The 24,654-nt window shown below is 38.8% G+C and overlaps 1 protein-coding gene across 1 annotated transcript; it reads left to right on the top strand.

Annotated features, from left to right (window-relative positions):
* Positions 1 to 1,883: 1,883 nt before the first annotated feature.
* On the top strand, positions 1,884 to 18,567 carry LOC127660471 (GDNF family receptor alpha-like). The gene is made up of 9 exons (XM_052150732.1): positions 1,884 to 1,958; positions 2,727 to 2,864; positions 5,799 to 5,951; positions 10,479 to 10,535; positions 10,648 to 10,972; positions 15,566 to 15,819; positions 16,790 to 16,924; positions 17,833 to 17,917; positions 18,014 to 18,567. Exons 1-9 carry the CDS (start codon positions 1,928 to 1,930, stop codon positions 18,093 to 18,095), a joined length of 1,260 nt encoding a protein of 419 aa, XP_052006692.1. The 5' UTR covers positions 1,884 to 1,927; the 3' UTR covers positions 18,096 to 18,567.
* Positions 18,568 to 24,654: the final 6,087 nt, after the last annotated feature.

Below are 24,654 nucleotides of genomic sequence, written 5' to 3'. Positions count from 1 at the left end.
CATCCGACATTGTGCAGAATTGTGTTCATTGTCTTTTGGCAAACTATGACAGATATATAAAAAATGTAACAAGTGCAGAGAGCAACAATAATTTAACACATTAAGAATAATATACAAATAAAATATAGAATAGAATATACAGTATATATTATATATTACACACAAATGTGAAAACACACTAAAGAGAATCGAATTATTACACTATTGCACTAAGAACAGAAAACACAAACTAAAACTAAAACCTGACTTTTCTGGCTTTCCTTGATGCAAAATCATCAATGATGTCATCGTATGAAATCTGCTCCCCTATTGAGTGATTGATACTGATGACGGCAAGGCCAGTGAGCCGTTCCTGGGACATGGTTGATCTCAGGTATGACTTGATCAACTTTAGTTTTGAAAAGCTCCTCTCTGCTTGAGCCACAGTGACTGGCAGAGTAAGTGCAATCCTGATAGCAGTCCAAAAATTGGGGTAGATCTCCGATAGATCCTTATCATGCATAAAAGTGATAAGCTCAAGGAGGCTCATGGTCTTTGATGGCAGTTCAGGGAAGTTCTTAATTTCCTAAAAAAAGAATAAAGAAAAATATTCATGACACAGTTATAATGGCTTCATGACAGCCAATGTCAAAATCAACATGGCAGTTTAATGTAATGTTAACTCATAAAGCTAAGTAGTTTCTTAAGTTTAATAATTAATCTGCTGTCATGTTTTTATGACATATTTATGACAGGTTATGATGTCTTGGTAATGTCAAGTTGTCAACAAAGGCATCTCAAACAAATAATGTCATATTTGCATTAAAAATGTCATTATTGAGCGAGTGACACTTAATGACAGTTGTCATAAACATGCATAAAAACCTCCTTCATATTCATGGCATGTGTCATGTAGCAAATAAGTAGTAAATAAATAGCAAATGTCGTCTCTTTGAAACTACCTACAGATTTAAAAAGAATTCCGTTGGCTAATTACAGGGCCTAACGTAACCCAACTGATGGAAATAAATAATAACTGAACTTGTAACAGTTTGGTTGAAAGCACAATATTATGGTGAAATTAGATCTCGTGTTTGTTGACTTAAAACCAAATTATTGTTGTATAAGCATAGCAAGCATCATAGCAAATAGACTAACAAACGTAAGTTACCAACAATTAACATTAGCCCTTCATTCATGACAACATGGATACCGTAATCATATCACAGAGAGAACATAGTTGCATACCTCTATCTTTTGCTCGTTTCTCCTCTTCTTCTTTTCTTTTTTTCCTAAATTGTGCACCTGATGGCTTTGACTGTCACTCACCACGTTACGAGTCACGGCCAGAAGTCAAGACTAAACCAATTCACCTTGGTGAGGTGACCACATAATCGTTTTGTATTACTTATTTTTATTAGCCATTTCACACAGAAAAACAAAAATGTGCAGGAACTATAGGCCTGTATTTATAATATTATGAATAAAATGTGCGTTATTTGGAAGAAAGTCGAGTGTGACTGACTTTAGCCCACTAATTTCATTAGAGTGTTGCTCTGTTGTGGACGGAGTTCGCCCGTGCCTAAAACCGCTACTGCTTGTTTTGGGTACATATTTGTACTCTTAAGGGGACAAAAAATATTATTTTTTTTTTCTTTCACAGATGAACAAAACATATAAAGGTAGTACACAATATGGCCTTATTATCTATCTATCTATCTATCTATCTATCTATCTATCTATCTATCTATCTATCTATCTATCTATCTATCACGGTGCAGCAGTTAGCGCTGTAGATGACATTCAACACCTGACAGGGATTATTATTTAGCGTTGTGACGTCACGCTATGTTGTGCCCGTCTCTTGGTGAATAGAGCGCGCTGAAGCGAGATGTCCACTCGCACAGGTGCTTAACACTGATACACCACCAACACCGTCTCTTGCTGTATGAGGGCCATGAAAGCCGCACTTCTCATCGGTGAGTAAAGTATCTGTTTAAATTATTAGTGAGCTTTTTGCTGTTCAAGGTTGATACTGGAAGTTCTTGATGTGCTAAATTTAAATTGATTTCTCCTGCGCACGGTTAAGTGTTTATTTAGTATATGTTGCGCTTAGATTGAAACAGGAACATTTAAATTAAAGTGGAATCAAGTTTATCTGTTATTATAGAACTGATTATGGCATGAATATTGTTTTTTTTTTTTTTTGCTGTAACCAATGTACTTAGATTGATTCAGGGGTATTATTTAATATTTTTGACTTGACTAAAACCAGATATCTAGCGGTCTTACCAAGTTAAGAAAATTTGTAGGTTAAAAGGTTGTTTTTCAGGCACTTTTTACAGTGCACTTAAATGAGAAAATTAGCAAATGACTCTTTGAACAAAAGGTCAGATTTCTTTTCTTCCATTGAAACATAGGACTAGAAGCTCTTTGTATCATGTTCAAATCATGCTGAAATAGCATGGATAATCCTTCAAACAAATTATGCTGATGATACCAGTATAATTGATAATGAAGTTTATTATTATTAATTAAATTAGAAAAGAATGCAACATTTATCAAGTGGTGCCAGAGTGCTGGACCCTGTAAACTGGCTTTGTATATAGCTTTATATAATGGCTTTGAAAAACGATAGACCTTTTATTAAATATTGTGTTCATCCATTCTGTTAAATTGTCATTTCTCATTACATTAATAATGATTTATGGCAGTGTTTCAATTATGAATGTTATTTTCTGTCCCAGTGTCTCATTTGTTGTATCAGGTAATTTGCATTAACACATCAACATCTCCAGACTGCATTTCACACATGGATGCTTGTGTTTCTCCAAGCTTCTGCAGAAATGAACAGGTTGTCTTCAGGAATATCTGTGATTTTAAAGGTACAGATTTTTTTTTTTAACTTCTATGAAGTACACAGAATGCCATTAAATAATTAATTGTTAAATTATTTCAGGTTTGATGGGATATAGTAGAGTGAGGTTATTTGGCTACAGGTTCCAATTCTGGTTCATACTTAGATGCTCAAATGTAATGTTTACGCCAAATAAAAAAACAAAAAAAAAAAACAAGCTAAAAGTGTTACAAAATAACTGAGCGAAAGATATTAAAAATATGTACTTTAGTTAATAGAGATGGAAACCAGTAATATGCTGATATAAGATTTGATCAATTATGCTGTCTGGCTAAAATAATTTATAAAAAGAGTGTGAGGGAGGTTGGAACATTGGTTTTGGGGTTGGTTGGCACACAGATAGTAATGCAGAAAAAATGAATCATTATATTAGATCTGAACTTTTATATTCATACCAACAAAATATATTTCAAATTAGTGGTCAACCAATATGATTTTTCAATGGCTGGTACAGTTACTGTTGTTATTTATATGATTAAAAAGTGTTAAATCCTGTATAATATATAATATACCTGTATATTTCAGTATTCACTGTTTAGTATTCAAAACTCAATGAAAAACCTGTTTTATATTACTTTATTTCATTTTTAGTTTCCAAATTACAAATATGCTTTTGTATAATTCATAAAAGAATTTCTTCTTCTACTTCTTATATTTAATTACACTATTTGTATTTATTTTAATTACATGATAAAGCTGATTATGTGTTGTCAGCTGTGGATTGCTCTCCCTCATCATCCATATTGTTAGTAAAAAAAGAAACTACAATAAAAAAGCTAAAAATAAAACAAAAAAAGATTAAATTTAAATCCAAAATAAACAACAACAGTGTGACTTCTTAATGGCACAACAGTAGGGCTGGGTGATAGGGCAACAAAAATTTGACTATTTCTTTATATTTTCAGCCTGTCAATATATATCTCAACAATCATGTATTTGTTACAGTGATGGACTGGATATCAGGAACACCAGGACATTTCCTGATAGGCCAGTCAAGTAAAGGGCTATTTGGTTGAGTAGTGGGCCACTCAAAATACTCAGTGTGACGAAAAGGTGCTACCCGATTAAACGCTGGCCACATGATAATCAGAGTAACCAATATTTTTTCTATTATTTGGTAGAATTTGTTATTCATTTTGAAGTCATTATCTGTGACTTTCCGAATAAGGTATTTAACTTCGGACACATCCCTACAATCCACTGTAGCACACGGCCACAACATTGATAGTCACCAAGGGGAGAGCTCCAGTTAAGAGTACAAAATGCTTTCTGAGAAAATGTAGTTTTTACAGCTAAGTGCTTTTGAATTGATTCAGTAATTATGGGGTGACGTATGGCCTACTATGTAGCAATGTGAAGACTCAATGTGAAAACTCAAAGATCAAATAAAACTTTAAAATCATTCTTCGGGGGTCTCGAACACCCTATCTGAACTGTAGTTTAGAGCCACTCAGTTGACAAGTCTTAAAGATGACAAAGAGACATGCCAAGCTTACAGTGAACACACAAAATGGTTGCTGAGATACTGCTGTTGTTCATGCAGGTTTTGAATGAAAAATAAATTGAAATTTTTCTCCATTATTGTCTCAAGACTTATTATAAGGAAGCAATGATACACAGCATTTTGACCACTATGTGGCGCTGTCTCCAAACTTTTCAGGTACCCTCAGGACATGATGTCAATGTTGCATACCAATTATCATTTAAATTCTACAAAGCATTCTGATACATTTTTAATCATTTTAAAAATGGCAGAGAGTCAAAATGGCCAATGTTACATAAAAATCATGTTGCTGAAATCCTCATTATTTTTCTTGACCCATAAGTGGCGCATGTCCCCTCAGATCATGGTCCTGATGAAACATACCAAGTTTCATTTCAATAGGACAAAGTGTTGCTGAGATTCAGCCTAACTTCTTGATTCACATCAACCTTGTTAACTTAACCTTAAGAATCAGACGAAGTTTGAAAGAATAGAGTGAGAAATGATACATTTTAATGTAAGGGTTTCAATCATCAAGTGGAGAGTAATCAAAGGCAAAAATTATTTAGTTTCTAGGCAAAATGGTATGCATAAAAGATAAGCACATTTTTTAAATAGTGGTGGTGCTATAGACTTTGTTCTAGACACCCCAAAAATAGACTCTCATTGCAGAGGAAGAAGAAAACTAATGAATACATTAGATGCCACAGCACATTTGGTGCTTGGCCCCTAAAAATAAAATACATAAATCACAATTAAGAATGAATGTGTCTTGAGTGGTCTTAGTTTTGTTTAAAACAATATTGTTTTATCTTAAGCTTAAGATAAGTTGAATGGTTTAATGTTTATTCTAGCAGATATATTCAACAAAGAATAAATATTGTGCTCATCAACCCCAGTCTCCCCACATTGTGCAATGTCCCATTATTGTATTGGCAATAATTGTTTTTAAAAGCAATAGCCCTGAGCAAAGGATAAGACCTAAACTGTGACCATCCGTATGTCCATCCAAGTGAGAAAATAGGCCTAGCTTTAAGGGGCACTGAAGTTGTTTATTGGTAGTACTCATATGAGAGAGGCAAACATTGGCCCCAGGGAAGCAATATATGAGATCATCAATCCACATTTTCAAAAGTGATTTTGACTTTCACTTTGATACATTTTGACATCTGACCATAATAATGTTTTTGAAGAATCTTTCAAGATTTTGAGATGTCACTTCAAGGATCAATTAAAGGATTAAACACTCAGTGTTGGCATACATACATTTATCATTAACCTCAAAGTATTAAAAAATAATAGTTTAATAATAAGCCCATGTCAAAACCACATGTTGAACAGATCAATGCTTATGGTGACATTGAAAGTGCTCCCAGTAAAAGTTGCTATACTGCTCTTTTCTTTTATCTGTGTGGTAAGATGGAAGCTGTCGAATGACTGATGCAAAGGTCTGTAACAGCAATCTGCAGATGATGTTGACCCGGGCACCTTTGTTGGGAGAGTGCCTGTGTTCTGGGCTGGATCCATGCAGCACTCTACAACAGCTGTACTCTCAATGCAAGCATCATTTGGGTATATCACATGCATTAAACATTGCTGACATAATAGCTCTAATTGAAAATCCTTGAAGGTGAAGTGTGTTGTTCATACACCACCAATTGCAAATGCAATAATAATGATTGTTTTCAAACTTGTTTCCTGAACACTGGTATGCCACTGGTCAAAAAACAGATTACAATATTACAAACTCATGTCACTGGTTGAGCTAATGTTTTTCGGTTGGGATGTTCAGGATGCTGAAACAATGTTAGAGGGTTCGAGGAGGCCGCTTGCACCACCTTTAGTGAGCCGCTGGTGCCCCCCTTTACATGGCGCATAGATGGATACCTTGCATAAATGGTTTTTGCACCTCTGTCTGTGGCATAATGTCTCTTTCGCTTTGTTCACACTGCAGGAAAAATGTAATTTATTCTCAAATCTATTTTTTTTAGACACTGTTCAAACTGCATGTTATATGTGGACAGATCTGATTTTTTTTCTGTTCAGAAAGCAGTAGCTTTTGCTAGCACGTCCAAGTCAGTTGTCATAGTAATAATGCAAACTTGTGTATTCAACATGCATGAGAGTTTAGCAATGGGTCTTTTAATGAGGGCATTATCAAATATTACGTTCTTCACATACAATGGTTAAAATTTTTTTGAAAGAGGTGACATATGCAATGTTTATGGTTGCTAGGGTTTACAACAGTCCAGTTTTAGCTGATCTATCCCATATTTGATCCCATACGGGATGCCTGTTGTCCCGTATTCGTGTAGGTCATTCAGTACCTTATCGTGCTGTGGTGGCTCACAGCCGGTGTGTGTTTCTGCACTTTAGCACATCTCTGTGGGTGAGTAAAGCCAATATCTGTATTATTTCAGAGGTTTGCACTGCTTTGGCTGCCCTGTAACAGTCATTCTGCCCTGTCACAGTCATTTTAACTCCCTTTTTAAGTAATTGTATATTGATAATGTTCTTGTAACGATCCTACAGCGTGGTCATCATTATTGGTTTCCCGTCGAAGTGCCTTGTGAAAGCATAATTTAAGCCGTTTGGAACGTGTAGGCACACAATGAATGATGGAAAAAACCACAGAAATATCCAAACTCACCATTCAGACTGAGACACATTAAGAAAAATCAGATGTTTATCAGTTTCCAAACCACCTACGAATGTGGTTTTAGGCTTGTAAAAATCAGATTTTTGGTGTTTTTGCCCTGTTCATATTACAAAAACCTAAACGTATTTGAGCCAAAAATCTTATTTTTTCTGCATGTGTGAGCAAAGCTCATACCCTTGCATATATTGTTTACCATCACCTCAGAATAAAATTGCACTAGATCAAAACCATTCACGCTTTACGAATGCTAGACTTATGTTGCCTTCACATGCTATAGGAAATATTATAAATATATCAAATAAAAAAGTTTCCCACTCGGAAGTTGCACATGAATGACCCCTCAAGGGGTCGGGCTGGAACGGAACCCTCCACCCCGCCTTGAATGCTCGCAGCTTGGAGCGCCGCTCAAGGCCGCTCCCCACCCCGGTCCCTTTCTTCCTGGAGGTGCAAGAGGAGCTCACGTGGTCATGGTAGGCACCTTTTTCTGCCCGGACCCGAACTCTGAGCTCTCACTTCCATCGAAGTTGGGGCTGCCAGGAGGTACTCGGCGATGCCCCAGGTGGATAAGGTGGTTGCCTGTAAGTTTACATCATCACTGAGGCTTACAGTGCCGCTGGACAGTCTGCCTCCGCCCTGCACACCATAGCTCTCCTGCAGGTCCCCAAGACAAGGTGCTAAGAGATCTGCACAAGGGTAGTTCTGACCCGGGATTGATGCAGGAGCTGCGCTCGGAGACCGATCTCGCCCTCTGGGTGATGAGGGTCATGGCACGGACTCTTGGGCAGGCGACGTCTACCCTGGTGGTCCAGGAGCACCACCTATTGCTCAACTTGGTCGAGATGAGGAAGGCTGACACGTTACAGTTCCTTGACGCCCCCATCTCCCAAGTTCAGCGACACCGTCAAGGTCTTTGCCCAGCAGTTCTTGGTAGTTAAGAAGCTACTGAACATATCCTGCCCTGGCACGGATCAAGGTCCCACACCCGGTCTGCTCATCGCCAGCGGCTCGATCACGTCGTAGAGCCACCCGCACAAAGCAGACTCAGACGGGCGACCCAGGGACGTGGAGACCTGCTGCAGGCCTGAAGCTGGTAAGAAGACAACTCCATCCCCGTGTGGAGGGCCGGGAGGAGAAAATTTTGTTTCCTTTTCTTTTAATTTTGCCGCATGCCTGAGGGGCTGCATTACCCACATTTTCAGAAAATGAGCAGTTTCCTCATTCCCTGGGTCACACACCCGGTGTTTACGCCGTCACTTTCACGACCACCGGACATCGCACACTCAGACTCTGCACTGCAGAGGCGGGCCCCCTGCTCCTGTGCGCCCAGCTGTGCCACAAACACACCCACGCACAGGCGGTTGTGATGGTTTACGAGGACGGTTACCCTCCTCCCCTGGTCCTATGGTGGGTACCCGGAGGGAGGTAAGTGCTTCTCTAAACTCAGCATGGTCCCTGTATGCCTTGAAGTGGCATATGTTCACTAAGTGGTGTTCTTCCCGACATGAAGACTTCGGGTTGGTGCTTTCCTTACTGCTGGAGAGGAGGGCGGGGCAGCTGTCCCCCTCCACCTTGAAGGTGTACGTGGCCGCTATAGCACCACCATGATTTAGTTGACAGTAAGTCTCTCGGGAAGCACGACCTGATCCTCATAGACCCTGCCTCATTCCCTCATGGGATCTCTCTGTGGTCCTACTGGGCCTGCGAGGAAACCTGTTTGAAAACCTGGCGTCAGTTGAGCTAAAGGCAGTCTCTTTCAAGACTGTCCTCCTGACTGCGCTCACGACCATCAAGAGGATATGGGACCTGCAGGCATTCTCTGTCATCAACACGTGCCTGGAGTTTGGTCCGGAATACTCTCACATGGTCCTGAGACCCCAACCGGGCTATGTACCCAAGGTTCCCATGACCCCGTTTCGGGATCAGGTGCTGAACCTGCAAGCGCTGCCTCATGAGGAGGCAGACCCAGCTTTGTCGTTGCTGTGTCCAGTGCGTGCTTTGTGCATCTATTCGGATTGCACGCAGAACTTTAGACGCTCTTTGTCTAATTTGGTGGACAGCGGAAAGGGAGCGCTGTCTCCAAACAGAGGATCGCCCACTGGGTCATTGATGCCATCGCTTTGGCATATCACGCCCTCGGAGTGCCCCCCCTTGGAGCTATGAGCACACTCTACCAGGAGTGTGGCGGCCTCCTGGGCCCTGACCAATGGCTCCGCTTTAGAGCAGAGGGGTGGGCAACACCCAATAACTTTGCGAGGTTCCACAATCTCCAAGTTGAGCCAGTTTTGTCTCATGTGTTGTCAGGTACGAACGGGTACGTTTGTGGGACAACTGGCCGGGTGTACCACTTGCGTACAGCACCTTTCCCTTCCTGGAGGCCCCAGCCATATTCATGAGGTTGTGGACCCTTGTCCTTCCTCCTTAACCCTGTGGCAGGTGAGTTCGCAGAGAAACTCTATGCCGGCCCAGTACGTGTGCTATTAGGCCATGTACTGGGGTAGGTGCTCCACATGCTCTGGTTGCCTGTTTGTAACCCTGCGTGATGTATTTTCCGCAAGATGGTTTCCCCGTTGGTAAACGCCATGTTTGTAGAGATCCATCCCCTTTGGGTAGGACCTACCATGGGGACTTCTCCACATGCGACACTGTCGACAAAACTCGGTAAGATCATGTGACGTATTTCCATTCAATTGCTTCCCCTCCGGGCTGGGTGTGGTCTCCGCAGTGTCTTCCCCTTGGGAAAGGACACCCCCCTGATGCGGACATTATAGCTGCCAGCTGAACGATTTCTACTCTTTTTGATAGGGAAAGTCCTGGTTACTTTCATAACCTCCGTTCCTTGATGGAGGGAACGAGATGTTGATTTCCTCCTGCCACAACACTGATCTACCCGCTGAAATGGCCGGGATCCTGTCTCTGCTCCTCAGCACAAAACCTGAATGAATGGTGGTAATCCAGCTCCTTTTATACCCGTATGTCTGTGGGAGTGGCATGCAGATTCCACTCGCCAATTCCCATAGGCCTTTACTCAAAGATCAGAGATGTTTGGGGCTCCCAAGGGTGGCCCCTAGTGTCACTACATCGACACAACTTCTTGTTCCCTCCATCAGGGAATGGAGTTTACGAAAGTAACCAGGATGTTATCATTCACTGAAAATCTTCCTCTTCACTGTAGCTCTCAAATCTAATTCTCCATTCTACAGTGCATATTTAAACGGCATGTTGTGTGCAGTTACAACACACACAAGAACCATTGGTGGTTTGACTCAAATTAACATTTCTAAATATGAAAGCAATTGCAAATGAGATTTCAGAGCTTCGGCTGTGGGGAAGATTAGCAGTGAATGATTTACACAGGGTTTGTGGTAAGAGGGTAAATGATAAGAGCAAATGATGACAGAATTGTCATTTTTGTGTAAACTATCCCTTTTTATGTTTTCCAGCACAAAAAAGAACTGAACTTAAGCAAGAATGGCAAACCAATGGTCATTCACGATATGGTAAGGCTTTGAGCTGTACATTACAACACACGTGCAACACCAAAGCCATTAAACTTGACAAAATTAGTGATGTTGTGGTCCATGGATTGTAAACCATCATTCCCTTCTTCAGTACGCCACACGAATAGATCCTGTCTTGAGGAGATAATAGCGTGTATTGAAGATGAAGATTGTAACAGACAGATGGTGCCATTTGTCCAGGCCTGCAGTACTCAATGTGACCCCAGTGAATGCAGGCAGGCAATAGGTAAGTTCTACTCTAATCTTCCTCATGATGTGGCAGAATCACTGGTGTTCTGTGACTGTGAAAGAGAAGACCCGGAATGCCAGCAAATGAAGACCTCAATACACTTTGGATCATGCATTAGTGATGAGATGCAGACACCAATGACCTGCCTGGAGGAGCTGGACAGCTGCGCTGGAGATACACTGTGCAGGTTAGCCCTGAACATTGATGTAATTTATACCAGTATGGTGTTCTTGGAACAACGTTTCTTTTGATCAATTATAGAGCTTTCTAACCCTGTTGAAAAGACCAGCATTACTGATGCTCCATTGTTTGCTGGTGATCAGCATGGTTATCCAGGTAAACCAGTTCTGACCAACATAAACTAATCAGGATAAACATGGAAATTCATGGTGGTCTAAATTAGGTATTATAGTAGCAAAGCATTGCATAACTACTGAAATTCACTAGTTGGTAAGTGTTTGCCCTCTTTACAGTGTAGAGGGCTTTTGGCTGAAATTTTTGTTTTTAATTCCCTTTTGTAAAATACTAAAAAGACTAGACATAGACACATTTTCAGAGTGTAGACATTGTCTTATATTTGAGCTAATAAAATATTAAAATATCAGACATCACTATGTGTTCAGCTTATGTTCATTTAAATAACCTAATTCACTTTTTTTTTCTACATGAATATGTCTAGAGAATACAGTTGATGTATAGCTCATATAGAGCACTATTGAAGCTTCAAGGCAGATACTTCTGAACATCGTGCTACTCTGGGCAGTCTCGGGGAGCTTCATGAACCTATTGGACATTGGGCTTTCAATGTATTTTTTGTATCGCCTAGAATCTCAGCTTCTCTATATGACAATCGGTTGACTTTGCAAGAAAATATCGAATCGGTTGATGGTGGCCTCGCTGCCCTTGTTGCCCTCATCACCCTCCCCACCCTTACTGATAATTTTTTGCTGCCTTCGCTGAGGTGCCGTATATATACAGTATATATGTGTGTATATATATATATATATATATATATATATATATATAGAAAATGTATTTTTGTGGTTAATCACACCATAAATACTTATTTTGCAGTCAAAATTCATTTATTTCCATTTTAGCAAAGAAAACAAAAAATATGCAACAATATAATGCTTTATTAAAATGTTCCAAACACAGCCTTCCACAATAAAAAGTAAATCACTTTCACATGATAAAAATTATCAAAGGTGTGCCTAAGGGTCTTATCTAGTGACTGCTCCAGAGGGAAATCCCCAGCAGGGAACCCTCTGAGGCCTCTCTTATGTCATCCTGATGTGGACACCCTGGAATTATTCAGCGACGCCGTGCGGTGGCGGTGGATCCGCTGTTCCTGTCAGCAGATGAAGGATGATCTACTCCAGCACCACCAGATCGACGACTTCCTCTGCGTCATGCTCCTTCACCAGCAGCCAATTATGTCAGGTGTCACAGAGCCATTGGGCGAAACAGGTGGCCGTGCTGGCTCAGCATAAGCGAGCAGATGTGCTTTTGATGTTGCTCCAGGCTGCGTCCGGTGAGCGGGGACATGGACACTGTGGGGTCTGGGGTCATGCCTGAGCCTTGCTCCTGGTGTAAGAAGCTCCAGAGCACCTGCTGGTCCTCTGCTTGAGCCCAGAGAATTGTCTGGAAATGACCAGCATTGGTCTCGATTGGGCCTGCTGCTGAACCTGGTGCATGCTGGCAAGAGATTGGATGACTTCGGCCAATAGCAAGGACCCCATGACTGCGTATCATCTTCTCAAGTCCCGGGTTCGGCATCACGGTAACAGGACTGGACAATGTGGGAATGAGGAAGCAAGGTTCAGGTAAATTCAAACTATTTATTTCCAATAACAAACAGTCAATGGTGGCTTTCTTAAGCACTCTAACATACCGCACTGCTGTGCACCACTCTCTCTCCCTTCCTCCTCTGGCGTGGGCCCCTCGTATCGCTCTTCCCATATTACTGCAACAATAAACAGCTGTTAGACTTACCCAGGGATGAATCCTTACTGCTTCCCCTCTCACCGGACAAACGTTGAACCATGCCATTGCCACAAGGTCCATCACTTTATCACTGACACTGAATTACTGCTGTGTGTGTGGGTCAGTGTAATGTCAGACACTTTACAAAAGTTCCACCTTCCAACAAGTGTTTATGCTGGTTTATGCTGTATTATTGGTAAATGCATTAACAGCAATTAGGAAAAATTGCATGCGATTAACATGTTATTCTGTATTCTGACAGCTCTAATGTAATAAATATATATACGAATCAGAAAATTAAAATACATTATTCAATCATCATTTGCCTAATGTTCACAGCAATCCATTTTGCAACTGAATTCGTCAATCAGTCCAAAATGTATTATAAGGGCTTTTCTAAAGACACGTCAGTATACACCTGCATCAGACGGACATTTTTGGAGCGTCTCACTTTGGTTGCATCACATCATAAACAACCCGTTTTTAGGTCACTGTGTTAAGTCAAACGCAGTTTGAAACTTAGAGAAACATGTCTTGAGATCCCTGCCTTCGGATTTGTGCTCCATCAACCTGTGTTTGAAAGCAAGAACATGTCCTCATGTTGTGCTGTCTGCTGTTGGTGAGTGCCATTTGTTCTCTGTATAAGCTGCGTGTTGCCTATACAGCTGATGTTTCACTTACTGCCCCCTGGAGAAAACAGGTGGTACTTCAAGCTTGAATAGCTTCAATAGTAGGAATATTTCTTATTATGGTTAGGAGGTCAGGAGATATGAATAATTGCATTAGCTTGTTTTAAATATGATTTTTTTTTTAAAATAGATTTAATCACACTGAATACACGTTAAATTGACTGCCCAAATGTAAAAATTCCAAATTCACTTCTCAGATTTTTCACAGTGCCATAGCGGTTTCCTTTTCTTAGAACATGCTTTGTGTACACAAAGCACTCCAGGTTCAGTTTATTTGAATTTACATGCAGTTCCAAATTTGTTTGGCCATCACAACCCAGATAGCACACATACATCTCTGAGATGTCTGGTTTAGATCTTTTCATCTTGAAAGCATCAAGATGTATTTAACATTTGCTAAAAATCTTAAAAAGATCAGATTTACAAATATTCTAAATCATAAACGTCTCAAAGACACCTGCTTGAATGTCTTATTGACATCCAAGAGGAAATGTCCATTGACGTAGTGCAGATGAGCAAACAAATATAAAATATACAAAAAATACATCTGGGTTAGGAACGTGTGCTGTCAGGAACGTCACTACCATTTAAAAAAAACATGAAACCATGATGGGCTGGTATTAGTTGGTTTAAGCTGAGAGGCCAGTTGCTCTCCAAGCCTGACCAACTAAAACATGCCAAAAATTCCTCTTTAAAAAACAAAGCCAATCGACCAGCATGACCAGGCTGGTGACCAATCATAAGCAGCCAACCAATTTAGCTGTGGGTGTTATTTTTCAGTAGGGACAAAATTAATGTCATGTGGTCTATGACTCATCTACAGGGATCCAACATGTCGACTAGTGGAAGACCTAATCGACTAGTAAGTGCAACCCCTAGTCCTTATCCTAAACATTCTTCAAAAATGAGAGGGCAGTGATTGGTTGATAGGAATGTTGTTCCAGAAATAACAAACCATGTTAATCCAGAAACATGTTATACTTGTGTATATCATGTTAAGCAACAAAAGCAGTAAATCTAAAAAATATACCCCAGACAGGGTTAATGTAGAGAATTCCTCCATTAGTGCTCAAGTGATAAATGGCTCTAGAATCACTGAGCACTCTATTAGGAACACTTTGGTCTTAATAAATTACCCAACATAGTGACTTCTGCTGTTGTAGTGTCGTGGTAGATTTTCTCAACACAGCAATCAACGTGCAGTCGAGTCAAATATTTTTGGAGACACAAATTTCTGATTCCATAGCATTTTTTCGTACCACCCGGTGATCAGCTCCTGTGGCTTCTCCTCTCCTTCATTTATGACAGGCTTATATAGGATATACTTATGTATAGTTCCTTTGTTCACATGTGTTTTTCTCCTCAGCAGATTTCCAGGTGATATAAGCAAAATATCTATTAGGATTCATATACAGTATATATACATTCTATGCTACTCCAAGATTGTCATATGATCAGATGCATGCTCTTTATAATAAAGAGACATTTGTCTTTTGCTCAAAAACAGGATGTTCCATTTGAACTTGTGATCACAATGCTTTCACACTTGCAAAAGCATCACTATTTCAATTTATATACATGAAACACTATAATCACTTCATATAGTTATATATTAAATTATTAAATAGAATAGTAACCCATCCGCCTGAAGGTTCTCTCAATAAGTGCAATGTGTTGTGCATTCTGAGATTCTATTCTGCTCACTATAATTGTACATAGTGGTTATATGACTTACCATAGCCTTTCCATCAACTTTAACCGGTCTGGCCATGCTCTGTTGACCTCTCTCATCAACAACGCATTTCTGTCCACAGAACTTCCGCTCACTGGATTTTTTTTGTTTTTGGTAACATTCAGAGTCTCATGATTTCCATGTTGGTCTACAATGAATTATGCTGGTTAGTGCTGGTCTAGGTTGACCAAGTACAGTCTTGCAGAGTCGATTTTTGACTAACATGGTTTTGGTGAAACTGGTTGACCGAGGAAGTCTTCCAAGCCATCATCCCATGCTGAGAATCAGCGACCAAAACTCAACATGCTCTGGTCTTACAGCAGGATTGTTTTGATATAGTCAACTAATGAAACCAATTCTTTACCGTTCACAGGCAGACGTTTAACAGGTACCTGTCAGAATGTTTTGGTGCAGTGGAAGCTCCATACGGTGAGCATTCGACCAGTGAATGGCTACAGCATCTAGACCCAGACTTTTTTCTTGGGGAAGAACATGAATGCAGGGTGGCGTTTGTGGCCACAATGGGTTCAATACTTCACAATCCATGTACTTGTGATGGACTGCGTCATCATCACCAACATAAGTGCAATGAGCTCCAACACATGTTCCAAAACAAGTCAGTTTTCAGTGAGTACTCACAGAGGCCTTTGGCTTGTGATCAGTCAGTGTTAATTAGTGTGCATTTTGTATTCTACTTGAAGATGAAGTGTGTCATTTCTGCACAACTGCCATCCCCAAAAATTATTTCAAATATATTGATGTTAAACTAAGATAAAAGGGATTTAACTTCACTTAATTTATTTATTTAATGCGCTAATTCATTGCGAATAATTATACAAAAAATTCTGAGTTAAAACATCAACGCAATTAATCAAACCACTGCAATGAGGAATAGATGAATTAAAGCTTAAAATGCCACCTTCATGATTTTTGTGATTCTCATCAGCAGGAGACAGTAAGCACAGTTCCAGCTGTACAGGCAGCTGATCAAATACTGCTGGACAGAGAAGAATGCAGGGCTCTCGAAATGCATTTTTTTTAGAGTTTCAAACTACATTTAACCTGACACAGCATTCTAAAATGCTAATTGTATGGCTAAATATTCTGTAAACCATTGAAATGCAATACAACTATAGTGAGATACTCCAAAAATAGATAGACAGGGAGCGTTCTATCTCGGAAGACTGATTAAATTATTAAAAAGGAATCGCTGCGGACTGCAGGCCAGTGAAATGATCATAATTAACTCTATGGAAATAAACCAAACAATATATTGACTTCTAAAGCCAATTGTTGTAGTGTCTAATACTATATAATATTATATAGTACATTTATTAGTATTTCAATTATTATATGTTTAGTTATCTTTATTTTGGGGCCTCTTTCACAAAATAGTGTTTATATGCAATTAATTGTGATTAAATCAATTAGCATTTTATGTAATACATTTTTATTAAAATGGTTCAGCAATTGACAGTCCTAATTTTATTATCGAGGAAATGATACACATCACCTTTAACATATTGCTGGCAGAGCCTCATGGTTTATATGTGAAATTGTTTTATGTTCTTTTCTGATTTAACTGCTCAAATTGTAGAGTTTTCAGGGACTCAAAAAACTTTCAAAGAAAAAACATCTGATAAATCAAGCATTGAGCAACAACCAACCAATCAATCAAGCATTGAACAGCAACCAACCAATACATCAAGCATTGAGCAGCAGTGGTTAAGTGGTGAGTTAATGCAATAAATTGGAGTGGGTTTTCAACACATGTACAACTGATGTACACTGTACATTGGCAAGAAAAATATGTGAACCCTTTGGAATTACCAGCATTTATGTATAAATTTGTCTTAAAATCTGTTTTTATCTTAATCTAAATTACAATAATGAACAAACACAATCTGTTTTAACTAAGAACACACAAATTATTGTATTGTTCTTATAAATATTTAATGCGTCATTCAAAGAGTCACAGAGCAGGTTGGAAAAAGTATGTGAACCCCAAGTTTAATAATGTAAAGAAAAGCTAATTAAAGCCAGGAGTTTTCTATATATATATATATATATATATAGAAAGAGGGAAAGGAGAAAGCAGAGTAAAGAAAGTTTCTGACAGGCTTGTGAGATACACAGCACAGTATGCTCTGAAGAAAACGGATCTGACGACACACTGGTCTATTTATAGCCTGGCCACAGGTGCATCTAATGATCTCACCAGCCGAGGCTATAAATTCCGGTCAGTTCATTGACGTGTTACGCACATTCACAGCTGGTCACAATGCAGGATTGTTCCCAAAAGTGCTTAGCAAAGCGCAGCATCATAGTGAAGCTTTTTGTAAAGGGAACGCATTGTTATTAAATACAAGGGTTCAATGACTTTTTCCACAGCACTGTGACTGTATAGTGGGATTTGTTCAATAAATTAAATATTATAATTGTTAGTGTGTTGTTAGCTTAAGCACATTGCGTTTGTCTATAGTTGTGACTTTGATGAAGATGTCACATTTTATGACCAATTAATGCAGAAAACCAGCTAAATCAAGGGTTCACAAACCTTTACTTGCCACTGTACTTTGTTTTTTTTATTATTGTTGAAATAATTTCTATGTCGTTAAACATATTTTCTTTGTTTACCAGATCAGTTTTTGTACTTATTGATATACATCTCATTGTTGATGGTGGTGGTATTGTTCGCAATCAGCCTCGCTATTCACAGACTGAGGTACATTTTCATTAGTTTATTGCATTTTAATGTACACCAAATAATACTAAGCATAACTTTCTGAATACTGTGATTATTTGTCCACTTTATTTTTAGGAGAATACACCAAGCTGCTGGTAAAGCAAGTTTTGAGGCCAACCAGACTAAGTCTCTGATGTTGTCTCCTGATAATATTTGAGTAGTTTTATTGGATGTTTTACATAGGGAATATGATATTTCAGATTTATTTGTATTGTTTTTGCACATTTATGTTTTAGCTTCACAGTGAATTCTTGATAGATTATCATATTAATATTTACAAGTTGATTTCTGTGAAGCTACACAGAAGGGTTGATTGCAAGATGGGATTGTTCTGCCCTGACAGATTACATATATTGCCCCTTCTGCATTGTTATCAAATATAAATGTTATGCTTTTAAAATCATTCTGAAAAAGCATTCACAGCAGGCTACAATAGTAGTCTATTTTTACATTTACCATAGCCCTCGTGGCAAGGTGACACCAGCCAAATAGGAAAGTAGTTGTTTTAGAAGCGAAGCAAGTTTTGATGAAAGATTTTGATGACAAACCTTTTTTTTCTCTCTTTGGAATAACATGCACTGATGAATCATGTTCAATAAGACTGGAATGTGTATTTTGAGAGTAAATAGAGTCCATTTTGATTTCATGTTGACTGAAAAGCTATATTCCGCTCCCTTGACGTGTTGTGCTTTGTGTATTTCAGTATTGCACAATATTTCTCAATATGGTCTTTTTTGTCTATGTAGGTGCAGGGTAAATGTGAAGCACTATAAATAAAGTGTAAATGTGTTGCATTCAGCATCTACGTCAATGTTCTCAGTTAAAGTTAATCAGTTTGATAAGTTGAATAAAGCAACTTGAAGAATGCCTTTGATAATAGGTCACAGATGTTGATGTCTTCCTCAACCCATGTGGTACATCACTCTGTCTCGTCTCCATCCCACAGACACTCAACACCTCAGTCCAGATGTTTTAAGGCTAATGATGTGCTTCATGAAGCCCAGTGTCAGGGGCCACATGCAGGGCCATGCACTAAATCACTATTAGGGACTTTAGCACAGACCTTAATTTCACCAAAGCAGTTGTCTGACCCTTCATGGTAACACTTTTGACACACTAGTTTAACCATGTTTAAATTAACATATTTATTTGTTATAAGCTCATACATATTAATTTCATAGTGTATTTATTTTATATTTCATTACATACAACACTTTCATACTATATTATGGTAACACTTTCCAATAAGGTTCTGTTTGTTAGCATTAGTTAGTGCATTAGATATCATGAACTAACTAGGAACAATATTTGTATATATTTATTAATCTTGGTTAATGGTATATAAATACAATTGTTTATTGTTCTTGCTAGTTCATAATGTTTTAACTAATGATAACATATATGAATACACTTTTAACATTAAGTTAACACAAAGTATATGTTGAAATTAACATATTGGTAAGTGTAAAAGATTAGTACATTTGTTGTTCATTGTTAGTTCATGTTAACTAAACTCTATATGACTATAAACGCCCTCCACATAGCACTTAAATGGACAAGTAAATCAAAAGTAACAGTCAATTTCTGGTGTGGCCACCATGCTATATGAGAGCTCCCATTCTCAGGAATCTGACTACAGTTAATTTTGTTGCCCTAATACCATAGTTCAAAATATTTTAAAAAGATTCACAAAGTCATCAAATACAAATGTCTCTTTAATGCGCCGATCATTGCTGCTATAAGCCCCAAGTAGCCAAAAACTTGATATCTGCTTTCACCTTTGTGTGTTTCTGAAACAATTAGCCATTTTTTACTTCTCTGTGAGATTAGTTGGCTGAATAATCAAATATTATATCCTAAATGTCCAGAATAAAATATGCCATCCAGCAGGAAAAGCAAGCAAAACAAATAATCAGAAAATATGTTTCGACCTGAACAAGGGGGGGGGTCACAATCAAAAGTAACAGTCAGTATCTGGTGTGGCTACCATCTGCATTCAGTACTGCTGTGAATCTCCTGGACTGCACCAGATTTGACAGTTCTTGCTGTGAGATGTTACCCCAATCTTCCACCAAGGCACTTGCAAGTTCCCGGACATTTATGGGGTAATGACCCTAGCCCTCACACTCCAGCATGCATAAGGCACATTCACGCAGATGAGCAGCGACACTGAGCATCTTTCTTTTGGTGATTTTCAGAGTCAGTAGAAAGGACTCTTTAGTGTCTTTAAGTTTTTATAAATGTAACCTTGATTGCCTACCGTCTATAAGTGTCTTAACGACTGTTCCACAGGTGCTTGTTCATTAATTGTTTATGGTTCATAGAACAAGAATGTAAAACATTGTTTAAATTCTTTACAATAAAGATCTGTAAAGTTATTTGGATTTTTACAAAATTATCTTAAAAATACAGTGTCCTGAAAAAGGGAGTTTATATATATATACACTCACCTAAAGGATTATTAGGAACACCATACTAATACTGTGTTTGACCATCTTTCACCTTCAGAACTGCCTTAAAACGTGGCATTGATTCAACAAGGTGCTGAAAGCATTCTTTAGAAATGTTGGCCCATATTGATAGGATAGCATCTTGCAGTTGATGGAGATTTGTGGGATGCACATCCAGAGCACGAAGCTCCCGTTCCACCACATCTCAAAGATGCTCTATTGGGTTGAGATCTGGTGACTGTGGGGGCCATTTTAGTACAGTGAACTCATTGTCATGTTCAAGAAACCAATTTGAAATGATTCGAGCTTTGTGACATGGTGCATTATCCTGCTGGAAGTAGCCATCAGAGGAAGATACATGGTGGCCATAAAGGGATGGACATGGTCAGAAACAATGCTCAGGTAGGCCGTGGCATTTAAACGATGCCCAATTGGCACTAAGGGGCCTAAAGTGTGCCAAGAAAACATCCCCCACACCATTACACCACCACCAGCAGCCTGCACAGTGGTAACAAGGCATGATGGATCCATGTTCTCATTCTGTTTACGTCAAATTCTGACTCTACCATCTGAATGTCTCAACAGAAATCGAGACTCATCAGACCAGGCAACATTTTTCTAGTCTTCAGCTGTCCAATTTTGGTGAGCTCTTGCAAATTGTAGCCTCTTTTTCCTATTTGTAGTGGAGATGAGTGGTACCCGGTGGGGTCTTCTGCTGTTGTAGCCCATCCGCCTCAAGGTTGTGCGTGTTGTGGCTTCACAAATGCTTTGCTGCATACCTCGGTTGTAACGAGTGGTTATTTCAGGCAAAGTTGCTCTTCTGTCAGCTTGAATCAGTCGGCCCATTCTCCTCTGACCTCTAGCATCAACAAGGCATTTTCGCCCACAGGACTGCCGCATACTGGATGTTTTTCCCTTTTCACACCATTCTTTGTAAACCCTAGAAATGGTTGTGCGTGAAAATCCCAGTAACTGAGCAGATTGTGAAATACTCAGACCGGCCCGTCTGGCACCAACAACCATGCCACGCTCAAAATTGCTTAAATCACCTTTCTTTCCCATTCTGACATTCAGTTTGGAATTCAGGAGATTGTCTTGACCAGGACCACACCCCTAAATGCATTGAAGCAACTACCATGTGATTGGTTGATTAGATAATTGCATTAATGAGAAATTGAACAGGTGTTCCTAATAATCCTTTAGGCGAGTGTATGTTCATAACATAAGTCTAACTGATATTTTTTGGAAACACTTTGCTTGTATATACATTATAATTAAGATGTTCTTAATACATTATATTTAAAAAACTGTATTCATAACACAGTGTAATGCATAAAATCTTTAATTAGTGAAAAGTGTTACCAATTTCATTCGTGAAACTTTGATTTGATATATAATACAGTTTTAAAAATACTAATAACTAATGAATTTTTAAAGGATTGTTTATTGTTAGTTAGCTAATGTAGGTAACTAGTGTTAATGAAAACAATCTTATTTAAAAAGTGAAAAGTGGTACCGTTATTCTTTGGTAACACTATGATTTTATATAATAATGCATTATATAAGATACTCTTCATGCATTATACTGTACATTTTTTCACTATTTATAATACACATTAATATGCATAATATATTTTCAGAAATATTTAAAAACCGTTATATTACATATAAGACAAACATAAATACTGTATAACATAATCCATAGAACATTCATATAATCTTACTATTAATAGTTATTGTACACCTTTGATGAGTATAATAATACAATAACACATCATATACACAATAAATTGGGTGTTGGTTCTGTGTTTTAATGTATTATGCTCTTCAAAGATAAAACAAATACAAATAGGTAAGTTTTATAATGTACTACTATAACTGCGGTTAAAATTATTCACAAAAACATATAACTGATTATATAATGTATAGTGTTATATGCACTATGAGGCATCAATAATTCTTTCAAATGTAGTAATGTATATATAGGCTTCAAGTAAAATATGAACTATTATTTTTCTACAACTTATTCTAATTGCATGCTGTAGTCTTCACTTGTCTGTGTTTTTCTGATTCGCTCTGTATGACCAAAACAACAATGCTCCTCAGTGAGTAATAAAGTTAAATTTAATTGTATTGCAAAGGCTTGAAATTCAAAGCCAGACACACAAATCTAAGAAGAGGACAGGTGAGAGAGAGAGAAAAGAGGGAGAGAAAACTAATTAGATTGTTAACTAATCACACACATCTTGTGCCTCATTTTGCTATGTAAACATAAAGCTAAGTATTTTTTATAATAGGGTTTGACCTGTTTTCACTTGGTAACTCAGGCTAAAAGTCATTGGAGTTTGCCGTAATAAACAGCTCTGTGCAAATGTTTGCTCTCTCTCTCTCTCTCTCTCTCTCTCTCTCTCTCTCTCTCATACACATGAGAGTCAAAGGGGCTCGATATCTATTACCTTCTCAAATATAAGCATATGTAAGCAAACAATGTAGTTGTTTAACACTCGCAATGGACAATCAAACCACTTGATAAACATTGAAAGAAATGTAAATAAGACTGAATCACCAGAGATAAATATGCCCACATCAAGATAAAGAGAAATGTATTTGCTCAGAATACAGCCCACCTGTATTCAAGCTGAGGGATACGTGCTGTCAGTGTCAGAAGTAGCAGCATCATGCACTTTGACAAAATACAAAAAATGTTCACTATAATGTGTTTATTCACCCAATTACTTAAATACAACATTTATACTAACACTAATTGATACATAAGTGGAATGAAAAATATGAAAACCAGCAGTTTATGTACAGTTCAGAATGTGGAAATATTCCACAATTAATATATTAAGCTCTCTACACTAATGAGCTAAAACATTATGACCACCTGTCTAATATGGACTCTACAAGACCCTTGAAGGTGTCTTGTGGTATCTGCCACCAAAACATTAGCAGCAGATCCTTAAAGTCCTTGGTTTAAAATGCCGTGTATCGGACTTGTTGGTCCAGCACATCCCACAGATGCTCAATCGGATTGAGATCTGGGGAATTTGGAGGCCAGGGCAAAACCATGAACTCTTCATTATGTTCATCACACCATTCCCAAACAATGTGAGCAGTCTGGAAAGGCACATTATCCTGCTGAAAGAGGCAACTGCCATCAGGGAATACCATTGTCATAAAGTGATGTACCTGGTCTGGTCTGTCAAAATGGGCCGACCCAGTGTTTCCCTGCAGAACATTGCCCAGAGCATCACACTCCCTTCACCGGCTTGTCATCTTCACACAGTGCACCCTGATGCCATCACTTCACCAAGTAAACACCCTTACGTACACGGCCGTCCAAGTGATGTATAAGAAAGCGGGACACATCGGACCAGCGACATTCTTCCACTTCACCAAGGTCCAGTTCTGATGCTTGTGTGCCCATTGTTGGTGCTTTCAACGGTGGACAGGGGTCATCATGGGCACTCTGACTGGTCTGTGGTTACACAGCCCCATACACAGCATGGTGCAATGCACTGTGTGTTGTGACACATTCCTCCCGTAACCATCATTAAAATGTTCTGTGGCCTGTGCCACTCTAGACCTTCTGTCTTTTGGACCAGTCAGGATAGCCTGTGCTGCCCTTGCTCATCAATGAGCATTGGGCGCTCAACACTTTGTAGCCGGTTTGTCTTTTGTCCCTCCTCGGACCACTGTTGGTAGGTAGTCACCACTGCTGACCGGGAACACCCCATAAGCCTTGCCATTTCAAAGATACTCTGACCCAGTGATCAGGCCATAACAATTTGGCCCTTGTCAAAGTCACTCAGGTTTTTACTCCTGCCCATTTCTCCTGCATTCATTGGCTACGAGAACTGATTGTTCACTTACCAACTAATCTACCAGACCTTGACATGTGGCCTTGTTAGGAGATGATCAATGTTATTCACTTCATCTGTTAGTGGTCATAATGTTTTGACTCATCAGTGTATATTAAGGCAGGTTAGAAGCCACAGTTCGTGTTGTTAATAAAATATGGCACATATATTGCTAAAGCTATCTGATACATAGTATGCAGCATTAAGACTTAACACTTGATTTAATCAATCTAATAACATTGTTACTTCTCAGATGATTTGACCACTTTGAGAAAGATGACTTCTAATTCCCAGATGACCGGTCTGATATCACTTAATCCCTGGATGTGGTTGCTATTCAGAAATCATCTCTAAATGTTGTGATTAGCTAATCAGAATCGAGTATTCCAGAGAGCCGTGTAAT

Source organism: Xyrauchen texanus, chromosome 20 (genome assembly GCF_025860055.1).
Source record: "Xyrauchen texanus isolate HMW12.3.18 chromosome 20, RBS_HiC_50CHRs, whole genome shotgun sequence".
NCBI lineage: Eukaryota > Metazoa > Chordata > Actinopteri > Cypriniformes > Catostomidae > Xyrauchen > Xyrauchen texanus.
The sequence above is the reverse complement of the archived record's forward strand: the minus strand, read 5'-3'. Positions and strand labels throughout refer to the sequence as shown.

Excerpts from the sequence above, each read along its gene's own strand:
- LOC127660471 (XM_052150732.1), top strand. The coding sequence starts at position 1,928 with ATGAGGGCCATGAAAGCCGCACTTCTCATCG. Across the intron at positions 2,865-5,798 it reads GAATATCTGTGATTTTAAAG|ATGGAAGCTGTCGAATGACT; the intron begins GTACAGATTTTT and ends CTGTGTGGTAAG. Across the intron at positions 16,925-17,832 it reads TGAGCAGCAGTGGTTAAGTG|ATCAGTTTTTGTACTTATTG; the intron begins GTGAGTTAATGC and ends TTTGTTTACCAG.